This window comes from Macaca fascicularis, chromosome 13 (assembly GCF_037993035.2).
Source record: "Macaca fascicularis isolate 582-1 chromosome 13, T2T-MFA8v1.1".
In the NCBI taxonomy this organism is placed as follows: Eukaryota; Metazoa; Chordata; class Mammalia; order Primates; family Cercopithecidae; genus Macaca; species Macaca fascicularis.
In genome coordinates, this window is record NC_088387.1 from 57517948 (window position 1) to 57531857 (window position 13910).

Consider the following 13910-nt stretch of genomic DNA (forward strand, 5'->3'; position numbering starts at 1 on the left):
GGTAGATTTTTTAAAGTCATCTCAAAAGATATAATGATATGCAGTATATATATGGCTTCCTCTTCCCCACCATTCCTTTTCCCCCTCCTGTGGGATGTCAGGGACTTCTGCTTGTTTTGTGGGGAGGAGGACAAGGGTTGTCCTGGACTATGGACACAGGCAGTTTGGATGGGACTCAGCAGTCTCAGGACCCAGTGGGCCTCCCTCTGCAATGTGACTACCAGTAGTGCCCAGCCAGCTATTGATGGGCAGATTTATCCCATAGAGATGTGAACAGCATCTGCTCAGATGTCAGATGTGCTTGTGGGAAAGATGAGAAGTGGGCTGCATATGTGGGCTTTTTTTTTTTTTTTTTTTTTTTTTTTTTGCACAGTTCCCTGGTACCGAACACCCACGGTGCTGGCAGCCTCTCATGCAGACCCATCCTCCCTACGGCCAGACCTCCATCTCCAGCCTCCATCTGCACCATCCCCACCCCCATGGTGGAGGAGAAGGAGTGACCCCTGTGGCAGGGAGAAAGTCACCTGCCTATCCCTCTTCCACTCTTCTCTTCTGAGTCCTCTTTATTTCCCTAGACATTTGCCTCTTGGTTCTCAAGAGCATCATTTGGAAGTAAGAGGTAAACCCAACTGAATATTAACTATTGTTTTTATTTTTTTATTTATACAAATTTATGGGGCACGTGTCAAACTTTATTACATGTATTTAATGTGTAGTGATCAAGTCAGAGAATTTATTGTGTCCATCATCTGAGTACATTTTTGTTAACTATAGTCACCCTACTCTGTTATCATGCATTGAATTTATTCCTTCTGTCTTATTACACATTTGTACCCTTTAACCCACTTTTCTTCATGGCCAAATAGTATTTCATTGTATATCTATGAGACATTTTCTTTATCCATTCATCTGTTGATGAACACTTAGGTTGATTCCAGATCATTGCTATTGTGAATAGTGCTGCAATAAACATGGGAGTGCAGGTATTCCTTTGATAATTGATTTCTTTTCCTTTGGGTAGATACCCAGTAATGGGATTGCTAGATTGAATGGTAGTTCTATTTTTAGTTTTTTGAGAAGTCTCCCTACTGTTTCTTATAATGGCTGTACTAGTTTACATTGCTGCCACAGTGTATAAGAGTTCTCTTTTCTCTGCATCCTTGCCAAGATCTGTTATTTGTTGTCTTTTTAATGATAGCCATTCTATGGTAAGATGATATCTCATTGTGGTTTTGATTTGCACTTTTCAGATGATTAGTGATAGTGAGCATTTTTTCATATACCTGTTGGTTACTCGTATGTCTCCTTTTGAGAAATGTCTATTCACGTTCTTTGCCTACTTTTTAATGGAATTTTTTTTTCTTTTTCCCATTGAGTTATTTGAGTTCCTTGCATATTCTTGATATTAGTTCCCTGTCAGATGAATAGCTTGCAAATATTTTCTCTCATCTACAGATTGTCTCTTCAGTATGTTAATGATTTCTTTTGCTGTGCAGAAGCCTTTTAGTTTAATTAAGTCCATTTGTCTATTTTTGTTTTTGTTGCCTGTGTTCCCTTTGTATTTCTGCTAAGAGAATCATAATTCTCCTGGGCAATGTACAGGCCTCTGACCGACCAGGGGAGAGGCGATAGAGGAAGAAAAGCACAATAACTGATTATCTAGGTTTGTATGGGTGAAATATACACATACATGTGTACTTAAAGTAGATATAGAGAGACTATTTAGATGTTTGAATTTCTTTTATAGCTATCTATATGTGTATATATGTGTTTGTAGCTCCCAGATCTGATCATATCATGCCCAGCCTTAAAAGACTTCCATAGTTCCTTCTTGCTTACTATAGGATAAAGTCCAAACTTTCCTTGGCATGGCCTCCATGCCCTCTGTCCTCTCCACCCTCTAACACCAAGCTTCCCTCCAATCAGCCACCTCCCTACCCCTACCCTCAGGCTCCCATCATGTGCACCACTCCCTGGCCCTCCCATGAACCCTGCCCTTTCCCAGCTCTCAGTTCTACAGAGGCTGCTCGCTCTGACTGCACGCCTCCCCCGCTTCCTCTCCATAGTTGACTGCCTTGGAAAGTTCTATTCGTTCTTCTCAAATGAACGTTCTGTCCCTTCTGAGCTAAGCTAAGCTTTCTTGAGATGGCGGTGCCTAGCACAGTGCAACCAACCAAACAGTGCCAAACGAATTCTCAAGGACCTGAGGCTGAGTCAGGAGTGCCCTCCTTCCCGGCTGCCCCCAGAGCTCCTGGCTCACTATCCCTCCACGAGAGTTCAGCCCAGGTGTGTGCTGTTCATGGCATGCCTGCCTCTCCCATGACAGCCCTCAAGGCACCACTTGTGTCTCTCTCCTCCAGAAGGACATTTTCAGCACCCTGTGCAGGGCCTGATGCACGCTTGCTACCCAGTGTATGTTTGTTGAATGAATAATAGATGGCTAGCATGGGACAGATACGCTGGAAGCAGAGAAACTGAAAGCAAAATGTTGGAGGTATTGCCCAAGAAGCAATAACCAGGACCAGTGACAAAGCCTCCCCCACGCATGAGGACTAGTTCACTGAGGAAAATGGAATTTTTTTGTAACCACTTGGACATCACCACAGCTCTTGAGGAAGGCCATGGTTGTTTGTTTTGGGGTCCTCTCCTGTTGCTGTGGATGATGTGTGGTTATGATGGTGCAGCTAAGACAGTGGCAGCAGGCATGGAGGCCAGCCTGAGGGAAACCCCCAGAATGCCCTGCCTCCCAGACCTGAGCAGAGCCCACCTGCTTCCCTTCTACACATCTGTTGCAGCAGGAAATCCAAAGCCATGTTTCTGATTTGCTACTCCTATTAGCCATTAGACTCTTGGCTGGTTTTCTGGTCTTCCTGATTGCCAGATCTGACTTCGGGCCTGGTGACTCTGTATATCCCATTAAGATTGCAACAGGGTCAACGGCTATTGTCATTGACTACTCTCTTCATTGTCATATTTCCAAGGACTTCCTATTCCTTCTTCCCTTGTATGAAATTTCTAACATCCACCAGTACAAGACCCAGGAGGGCGGGTATTTTGGCCTGTTTTATCTACTGTCATAGCCCAATGGCTGTGAGGAACAATAGCAGGTACAGAGTAGATGCCTTTGACGCAGGGCAGGCAAGCTCCAAAGTGGAGCTTCGCTCATTGGGTTCTTGGCTTTGCCCAGGAAAGAATTCAAGGGCAAGCTAGAGGTAGAAGAAAACAGCTTTATTATTATTATTACTATTATTTTATTATTATTATTATTATTTGAGATGGAGTCTCGCTCTGTTGCCCAGCCTGGAGTGCAGTGGCACGATCTCAGCTCACTGCAACCTCCGCCTCCTGGGTTCAAGTGGTGTTACAGTTCCATGACTGCTCCTGTAGAGCAGGGATACAGTGTAGGGAGAGAGTAGCAGCTCAGGACCATTTTGCAGTCATATTTACAAGCACTTTAATTGCATACGGATTAAGGATTAGTTTATGCAGCAATTTCTAGGCAAGGGGTAGTAACTTTTGGGTCATTGGGTCATTGCCATGGAAAAGGGTGGTAATGCCCACATGTTGCCATGGCAACGGTGAATTGACACGGCACACTGGTGGGCATGTCTGATTGAAAGCGGCTTTCTCTGGGGCCCTGTTTTAGCTAGTCCTCAATCTGGTCCCGTGTCCAAGTGTCCAAGCCATGCCTCTGGAGTTGAGTGCCACCGCCTACCTCACCTTGTTGAATAGAAAATGAATGAGTGAAAGTATGAATGAATGGACACCTGTTAAAAGAGCCATCTATTACAACTAAATGAATGAAGGGCATAGACATTCCTTTGGTTGTTTTTCCAACTAGAACCCTCTCCCTGTGTTCTGTGATGGCCTAAGTCTGGCCCTGCTCAAGTGAGGGACTTCCTCGATGGACTGGTCTCATTCTTCTGCCCTCCAGGACAGCAAGGCAGGGGGAGAGGGAAATGGGAGGGGCTGAGGGACGACGTGGCTCTTTTGGGAGCCTCTTTACCTTGTGAAATTTCCTCTGGCAGCTTTCCCCCTTGGCCTGCAGCCTGTGCCGGCCCCTGCCCCCAACTCATTGTCTTTGGTTACAGGGACAGGCCCAGAGTCAAGAACAATAAAGGGAGGAGGGGACTGCTTCACAGGGTCAGGGGTCAGGGAGGGGGTCTGAAGGGTGAGGAACTTGGCTCTGTGTAGCATCCGGTTTTAAACAACTCTGTTTAGAAATAGAAGAGAAGCCCTCCGGAAAATGGAAGGGCTCTGGCAGGCCTCCTGGCTGGACAAGGAACAGCAAGTTCCTGCCAACATGTGACGGAAGTGGGGGATTTGTGGGGAGGGAGGAGGGAAGAGGGCACTGGAAGGAGTAGACACAACCTAACAACATTTTCCCTGCTAAAAACCTTGCTCTGAAGTAAACGTGGAGGGTTCTTACTCTTCCTGGCTGTGTGCACTTGGGCCAGCCTACTTCCTGTGGGCGCAGTTATTCCCAGGGGTATGTGTGTTTGTTTTTAAAGAAGGAGAATTATAAGTTATTCATGGTCACTGCCTGAGAATTCTTTGGAATAATGAGATGGAAAAATCATCTCTACCATTTGTGTTTCTGAGGAGAAACAAGCCTTCTAGACTCTCTCCTAGGACGGGTCTGGGAAACTCACTTTTTCTCCTGCTAAGCTCCTTCTCAGCCCATTAGAGCCAGAGGGCCAATAGGGGCCTCTTCATGCTTTGTAGGCTAGAGGGTGTAAAGGACCTAGATGTGCGGGAAACCTGCTCTGGCTGATCAGGCAGGTGAACTCGGGGAGGGAGAGCTCTAAGGGAGGACCAAATGAGACAGTGGAGATGGCGGCTTGGCTTCAGCTCCGCCCTGCTGGAGCATTCTTAGTGATCACAAAACTCACACTACTGCCTCACTGATACCATAATGTGCAACCATGCCTTTTACTTTACAAATTTCAGGCACTGGCCTTTGGCGATAACGAGGTTGTGGAGGGTCCCACTTAGGGAAGGAATGCTGACAATTGAGTTACCGCCTTGTTGCCACCTACCAGAGCATCAGGTGGTCCATTACTCAAGATAACCGTGGCAACCAGATATGCTGACCCGCATCCCCTACCCTCGGGTGCTTTGCCCAGCCCACCCTGTATACCTCATGCCCCATGTCAGTTCCTGCGCTTTGCCTAATAAAAAAGCAAGGCTCTTTTGGGGGAGTAAGTGAGGGAATTCTCTCTCTGTCTCTCTCTCTGTCTCTCTCTCTCTCTCTCTCTCTCTCTCATGCTGCCTCTCTTATGTCCAGGCATAAGCTCCAGTGAAGCCTTGTTTGGAAAAGCTCTTTTGGCCTTGTGTGAATTGCATTGAGAGCCCAAGAATCATGGTTGGTAATGCAAGGGGCCTTATTGAGCAAGGGCAAGTCATTACACATTTTCCAAATGAGACTGAAGTGGATACACAGACTAACAATAACTGCAATGACTCATTCTCCTTTCCAGAACCTCAACTCATAGCTGTCCCCAGTGGATCTGTGGCATTTCACAACTGCTTTGACTTTAGAACCTCTCTCACCTTAGCCCCCCGGCCAGAGCCAAAGGAAGCCCCACATCTCAGGAAGTAGGTTATGAATCTGGGATACCTTGGAAGCCCAGATGGAAAACCCATATTAGGGAGGAGGAAATGGGGAAAATGAATGTTTTTTAAAGCCACCTTCTACAAAAGCCTCCCCGAGAAGGGTGGATCGTCTTTGCTGCTATAGGAACTCTCATGCAGTGCTGGTGTAGAGTCCAAAGAGACAATATTAAAGTATTGATTTTAGCTGAAAGAGTGAATTATGCTAATAATTAGATTATTAATCCTTTTACAAATACAACACTATCCAATTATTTTGACAAAGGTGAAGGAGAAACTAACGAGTGTTCCATAATATCAGTATTGGACAACATAGCTTTATGGTCACAGAAAAGGAAAAAAAATTGAATTTGTATACATTTTAAGAGAAATGATAAGGTGATTAATAAAAGACTTTAATTATAAATGTGTATTATATCAGGATAAAGTTCTTTAGGGAAAGAGGAGTGGAAATACAAACTCAAGGAGAAAAAAGGAATAATGTAAAATTTCTGACCGTTGAAGAGCTTGTTCATGATTTTTTTTTTTTAAATGGAGGATATTAAATTGCTAAAACATTCCAATTCTATTTTGATACATTTAAATAGCGGCTTATAGTTATTCCAAAATGTTTAACTGTTAAAATGTTAAAATATTTCAAATTTACAGTAAAATGTAACATTTTTCAGCTATTTAAACTCAAGATTAAAAATTTAAAATACCAACACAAAAATTTTAAGGGATCGCTTCAGAGTGGAGGAGGAAAAAAAACTGTCAAGGGGGATATACAATGTTTCAACATTATTTTCGGGGACATGCAATGCAGGCAAAATGCTTGAAGACTCCTGAGCTGGACAACATTTGTGTTCTTTTCAACTCTTTGGATTTTGTGGATGGGGTCTAAGAGGTTACCCTGGTGAGTGGGCACCGCAAGGAGCAGGACGCCTGCCTCCAAATGTAAAGGTTCATTTACAAGCAAGTGTCCCAACAAAACAAAGTGGAAACAAGCCACCAAATACAACCCACCACCTCTTTCTCTTACACACACACACACACACAGAGCAGACCCCCCGAGTCCCCCAGTAGTGGTTCCAGTATAGGCCATTCATGAACCTGTGGAAAAACATGAGCTTTGTTAGCAGCGTGGGATGATCTGATCCCTGGGAAATCTCTAGAGCTGGGAGTGGCCTCAAAGAGGATCATTAAAGATCAAAAACTCCACTCGAAGTTGTCTGCTCTGCTGCAGTGTAAATCCTCTTGGCTGAGCAGCCCTTGACAGAGTCTGCTGCCTGCACAGAAGTCTTAGATGGTTGTTGGGTTTGGTTTCTGTGGAAATCAAGGCGAGGGTCCGAGTTCCACATCTCTGAGTGCAGACCCAGGACAGTGTACACGGGATGGCAAAGTGACTCACACTGAAAGAACCCAGTGGAAGCAGAAACTAGGAGCCAGAGGTGAGAACATAAGCCTCCCCACCCCCAGCTGGAGAATATGGAGACATCCTGGGGGCAGTGGCCTTTCCAGGCACATAGACCTGAGGTCGGAGTTCATGAGCTTGCATTTTGTCATTCATGAGGAGCCCAGCTTGCTTATATTCAGCCCTGCATAGATTCCTCATGCTGTTGTCCTACTCCAGGTGTCAGGAATAGCTCGGCCCTTCCCAGAGGCAGCAAGAGGGCAAGAAGGACAGAGGAGACTGAGCTGGCAGGTCTCTAAATGACCTCAAGTCACCACAGCCACTGGTGCTGAAGGAAATGGGAAAACAGTCCCGTGACCCAGCGAGTGCTTCCCATGCAGGTGAGCACTGACAGCAGGAGACAGGGGTGTGTCATCCTGGCAAGAGAGCAGAGGGGAGAGGAGAGGACTCCTCATGCTGTGGGAGCTGGAATTCTGGCTTAGCCGCCCTGAGTCAGCTTTCAATGGCCAGGGCCAGACCTCCCCTTCCTAGTAGGGCCCTGCCCAGGTCAGGTGGCTGGAAGGGGCTGTTGCTCAGTCCTAGCCCTGGGACCAAACCCAGGAAGTGGTAGCAGGACCCAGGTGGCCTTGGACCATTTGAAAGACTGTCATCAGATGTTTATCAGCTAGTGTTTGTACAAGGCCCAGGCTGAGGATGCATAAGAGACTGTGAAAAATGTCAGGGCAGCAAAAACACCTTTCTGTAAATAGGGCTCAGACCCTGGGCAGGGTGCTATGCCTCCCCTTGGGGCCTTGGTGAAGGAAAATGCAAACATTAATCCCGAGTAAGAGAAAGAAATAGACACCACCTCGTAGGAAGATGGAGGACTGACTCCAGGAAACTCCAAGAGACAGGATGCAGAGAGAGGCAGAGTCTCTGTTTTACTTTTTCTTTGAATGTTCTGCAGTCTGTCATCTCTGGAGGCCTCAGAACCTGGTGTCACATTACAGGGTGAATGCCAGGGACAAGCTAAAGAGAGGTAAGAACCCACAGCAGTGTTAATGGCCACTGTGGGAGAATTCTGGAGATCTTACACTATAATAGGGAACAGGGAAGCATTCATACATTTAATAAACATTAAATCTCTGATAAAAAATTATAAAACCAATCATTTTCAACTTGTATTTTAATGTAACTCACATGACTTTTACCTACATGACTCAGCCCTATGTACATTGCCAGATTTTGACACAACTGTCAAATTTGTTTGCAATCCCCAGCTCCCAAACCCTAACTTCACCTCTTCCTCTCCAGCTTAGGAGGAAAGAAAGAATACATGTAAGTAGGAGTATGGTTATTATAGGGTGACCCTGAATTGCTCTAATTCATTAAAACAGTAAATTCTTTGCAAAATTGAGGAATGAAATGAGGCTACATCTCTTTTATGTGCTCTGTGAGTTTGGCTCTAGCCTCATCTCCCCTCTAGCAAGAATGGCCTTCTCTCTTTCCCAGGGTCATTTCCCTGTGATGAGTCCAAGAAGTCCAGGTTACCAGGATGCTTATGAGAAAGCCAAAAGTCAGTCCTTGTCTCCTGGGCCACTGGAGCCACCTCAGATGCATGCCTGGAGGCTGTAGGGCTCCTCAGCCCCTGCCATGCCTAGGGGTCCCAGACCACCACCAGAGGCAGAGGGACTGGGGCCTGGACAGCCAGGAAAGGCCTTCCACACACTGTAGCTGCAGCTGAAATTCCAGAGACCCATTTGAGCCCCAGAGCTTGTCCTGGTCACTCTTACCTCCTCTGCACTCCTGATGCTGGGACTTCCTTTGCTGCTGATCGTGGAGTTTGTGGCTAGCTCCGGTCACAGCTAGTGGCCGTGGTATATATCCTACTGACAATCATCCTTTCAGCACAAGACACGACAATCCCTGCCTTCTTTCGATGCTATGCTCAGCTAAGGAGCTGCCACTCAAATGGAACTGCAGAGCCACTTAGCCAGGGCATGATCTGCCTATCAGAGCATGTAGGGACTGATCTCATGCCTACCCCTCACAGACTGAGGACCACAGTCTCCTTCTTCCCCTGCCTTCCACACCCCAAGCCCACACCCAGTTTCTAACCCAGAATGGGTGACATGTCTTTCAAGGAGATAAGCTCCTCTGAGTTTCCTTACAAACAAAGTCCTTGGAAGCCACCTTGCAGACAAGAGGTTGTGACTTAGTTTTTGAGAACTGCTCAACTTGAAGATGGGCCCTCAGCAGAAATGTCTTCTCTGTCTCAAACCATGACCATTTCTGAAACTATCCCCTATCTCTTTACCAGGGGACCCTGCTGCATCAGTGGCCATTCTGCCACATCAGCTGTGAATATCAGCTACAGGTTGTGTTAGGGTTCTATTAGCTGCTGCAACAGATTGAACCCCAATCTCAATGACTTCACACATTGGAAGTCTGTTTATCACTCAAATAAGAGTCCAATGTCAGATTCCTAGTCAGTGAGGGTCCTTTGTTACGTGGTGATTAAGGGGCACAGGCTATTTCCCTTGTGTGGTTCTTTCATCTATGACCTAAAAGTTCTTTGCCTCCAACTGGCAGATATGGAGAAGTCACAGCTCCTCTTCTTCCTCCTCCTCCTCTTCCTCCTCTTCCTCTTCCTCCTCCTCTTCTTTCTTCTTCAACTATTGTAAAACATACATAGCACAAAATATCCTGTTTTAACCATTTTTAGTGTACGGTTCAGTGGCATTAAGTACATTGAGATTGTTTTGTAACTATCACCACCATCCATCTGCAGGACTCTTTCCTCTTTCCAAACTGAAACTCAGTACTCATTAAACAACATGAAATCCCCATTTCCCTCCTTCCTTCAGCTCCTGGAAACCACCATTCTACTGTCTGTTTCTATGAATTTGACTGTCCTAGGTACCTCATATAAGTGGAATTATATAATATTTGTCCTTTCGTGACTGGCTTATTTCATTTAGTGTAATGTCTTCAAGGTTTATCCATGTTGTAAAAGGTGTCAGAATTTCCTTCCATTGCAGTATACACCACACTTTGTTTAGTTATTCATCCGTGATGGACACCTGAGTTGCTTCTGTCTTTTGGCAGTTCACACCCTCTTCTTAACCGTCTTGACCTGCAAGTGACACCTGTCTCTTCTGATCACATTCCACAGGAGGACGTATGACACAGCCCCACCTACATGCAAGGGGAGCCAGGAAGTGTAATCCCTGGCTGGGCTGCCATGTCTCAGAAACCATTAAGCCTATGGAAGGTGAGGCACAATTTGTCGGTAGACAACTAGCTGTTCCTACCACCCCTTCGCCTTTGCACTTCCTGCAACAGCTACTCACGGTGGCCCAGAAAAAAATGTCTTTCTTTTGCTAGTTTCCGTTCCCAACAGGACAAATATTTTGAGACCTAAATACTTTCAATAAATAGTTATAGCTCTGTAATCCCAGCACTTTGGGAGGCGGGTGGATCATTTGAGGTTAGGAGTTCGAGACCAGCCTGGCCAACATGGCGAAACTCCATCTCTACTAAAAATAAAAAAATAAAAAAATTAGCCAGGCATTTTGGTGCATGCCTGTAATCCCAGCTACTTGGGAGGCTGAGGCAGGAGAATCACTTGAACCCAGGAAGTGGAGGCTGTGGTGAGCCGAGATTGTGCCATTGTACTTCAGCCTGGGCAACAGAGTGAGATTCCATTTCAAGAAAGAAAGAAAAAGAAAGAAAGAGAAAGAAAGAAAGAAAGAAAGAGAGAGAGAGAGAAAGAGAGAGGGAGGGAGGGAGGGAGGGAGGAAGACAGAGAGAGAGAGGGAGGGAGGGAGGGAGGGAAGGAGGGAAGGGGAAGGGAAAGGGGAGGAAGGAAGGAAAGAAAGAAAGAGAAAAAGCTATAGCTAATATTTCTGTACATGTTTGCAGTTTCCAATGTCCTTTTCATATTGAATGGTGGTACAACTTCTGATTCTGTCTCTGTCCCTTTCTCACTGGGTGATATTTGTAGAGCCTGTAGCTGTACAATGAATTCAATAAAGAGTAGTTTTTAATCTCCACAGCAACAGGAGGTATGCAGTATTTCCCCATTTGTATAGATGAGGATATTGTACCTCAGAGAGATTAAGCAATTTGCTCTAAGTTACCCAGCTCAAAATTGTGAACCCCACCTCTCTGTCTCCACCTCTCTTGTGGGGAACCATCATCATAGGTTTAAAAAGTAACCTTGATGTCCTTCAAAAAAACCTTTGAGCTCCCAAACCTAACTCTGCCTTTGGTGAATGACCTTTTGCACCAGAGCTGGTGGAACCAAGCTGTGACCCACTAGACAATTTGGTAAGGGAGGGAGAAGAGGTCCTGTCACTTAGAAGCCTGTCTTTCGTACTTGACCCCAGGGAGCTGCCCAGGACCCCCTTGAAGAATATCTTCACTGTTGCATCCACTTCCTAACAACATTCACGCACCCGCTTCCATGTTCTAGGGCCCAGGGATATACAGGAATATGAAGTAATCACTCCCCTCCAAAGAGTGCATCGTCCAACCAGTGAGACAGACGTATGAACAAATAGCTCTTGTGATGAGTGATATAGAGACACATTCAAAGTGCTATGGGAATTTGCATGAGGGGTAATTAATTTTGCCTGACATATGGCAAGCTACAGCAAGAAGGTGACAACTGAGCTGGGTGTAGATGGTGAGGAGAGGATTGAGGGAGGGCTACTTCAGGTAGAAGGAACAACAAAGTCTCAATGGTGTCAAAGTGCACGGGGTGTTTGAGGATGAAGAGGAGGTACAGTGAGGGCAAAGCATGGGTGGAGACAGGGTGGTGAAGAGACTAAAGAAGAGGAGGGGTGAGTGGGGCAAGCGTGAAGGGCTAGGATTCTGCAGATGAGGCAAAGAGATTATTAACTCTAACTCTAATCGAATTAGAGCCATCTTTTACAAAGCTTTCTCTGGCTGGGGCGAATAACGAGAAGCAAACTAATTCGCCCATTTTATTCTAGCCCCTTCATTCTCAGAGGGCAGGACCACCCTAGCCATGCTGAGGCCACTCCTGATGCCACATAACTGGCTCACTCTAGGCAAAGGCCTGAAGAGAGACCACCTGAGGACATTCGTTCTCCCACAGTGACACTCTCCTTTAGTCTGGAGATTATGAAGGACTCCTGATAGACCTTCTCTCCTCTTTTTGGCTCATAGACTAAGCCAAGCCCCCGAGTTAGGTATCTGGAAGGCAGGGTCTCTATTTGACACTTGCCAAGACAGAATTGAAGTGTGGGGACCACTGTGGGGTCTCCCCGATCCTATGGACTGAGTATGCGGGAAGAGGCATGGGGAGACAGGGAAAGAAGGCAGGGGAAGTGATAGGAGAGTGGCGTCAGAACCCAGTCCAGCCCCCCATGACAGGAAATCACTGACACCCCACTCACCTGCTGGCTTCCCACTCCCCATTGTCCTGACAGTAGAATGGACACCCAGACAGGTTTTTCTGAGTAATTTACAAATAGACCCAGAAAACTAAGGAATTCTCTGCATGTGATAAGAAATCGAATCCTGAAGAGAACAGTTGCCCTGCCCAAGAAGCCAAAGGTGGCACTGCCCCTTCTCTCATTGCTGTGGGCCAGACACACTCCATCCAAGGGCTTCCTTGGGAGTTCTGGTCCTCCCCATGTGGACATGAGCAGGCCTGAGTTTAAAGCCCAGCCCTCAGCTCTGTGTGACTTTGGGTGACATTAATCTCTCTAAGCCTTAGCTCCATTATCTGAAAAATGCCACACAGTCTGTTATGATTAAATAACAGCAGTTAAACGTGGACCTCCTATCCTTGACCGTAGGGACCATGGAGACATACAGTATTGCAGTGTATGTGCTTCCAAGGGCAGGCAGCCTGGGCTTTGTGTGCCGCATTCACCAGGCTTTGCCTGCCCTGAGCTCAGGGATGTGAAGAGGAGCTTATCTCAAACCACTGAAAGTTCTTTCTTCTTACTTTTCCTCCAGGTCTCTGGATTTGATGGCAAATAGCAGCAGAAATGTGGAAAAGATCAAAGTGATGTCAAGGTTGATCTCTGAGTTTGGCAGGGCTGAACTCAAACATCATTCGCCATGGACCCACAGTGTCTTTAGTAGCTGAGTAGGGTCATTCCCCTGTGATATGTGCACTCAATTGCTAGCCAGTTTTGAAGATGTTGAGTATCTGTTTTCCCCTTCCCCACACTGGCCCTCACTGAGATCCATGTCTAATATTATGAAAGTCATACATTATCATTATAAACTAATCATAAATGTCAGTGTGCTACAAAAACTTATTCAGAAAACATTCAGATTCTCCCATCAACATATGCCACTATGCTGGCAAAAGCTCTGATTTAAAATACTTGTTTCATTTTCCTCTCTGATTTTGTTCTAGTCTTCAAAATGATTTCATACAACAAAGCACTGAGTTCCTTAGTTCCTCTGACCCCTGCCAGATCTGAAGCTGTGATGTTCAAAAGTCAGGGCAGAGTCAATCTTATGACTGAGTTTCATAAGAGTCTAAGCCGCTCATCAACATACTGTGGCAGAGTAAGCTTTCTGGGTTCCAGAATTTATTTTGAGTGGGTTGAGGGAGTTGAGAAATGGCATGGGAGGCCTAAAGATAAAAGGACTTTTGAATGAAAGTTATAGGAAAGTGGATTTGAGATCAAAACAAACGAAGGTTGACCATAGTTGGAACCATTTAAGATTGGTGGGGGTAGTGGGCTTCCGGTTCTTAACCGAGGCCAGGCAGAGGTGTGACAACAGTCAGGGGTTTCTAAACGGGATGGGAGGTTGGATTAGATGAGCCTTCAACCTTTGTGTTGAACTAAAATCCTAGCTCTGCTTTCAACTCCTAGACTCCCTTTTATCATTGCTAAATTGGAAAGAGGGAGCAACTGAGAGTCCCTGCTGG

The 13910-nt window shown here is 45.9% G+C and overlaps 1 protein-coding gene across 1 annotated transcript in view; it reads left to right on the plus strand.

The window, feature by feature from the left end:
• The window catches only part of LOC141408271 (uncharacterized), a 63757-nt gene extending 50404 nt beyond the window's left edge, over positions 1–13353 (plus strand). Inside the window, exons 4-6 of the mRNA XM_074010890.1 lie at positions 10161–10259; positions 11463–11536; positions 12980–13353. Of these exons, the coding sequence (XP_073866991.1) occupies positions 10161–10259; positions 11463–11536; positions 12980–13003 (197 nt within the window). The 3' untranslated portion in view covers positions 13004–13353. The remainder of the gene's footprint in view (positions 1–10160; positions 10260–11462; positions 11537–12979) is intronic.
• The last annotated feature ends 557 nt before the right edge of the window (positions 13354–13910 follow it).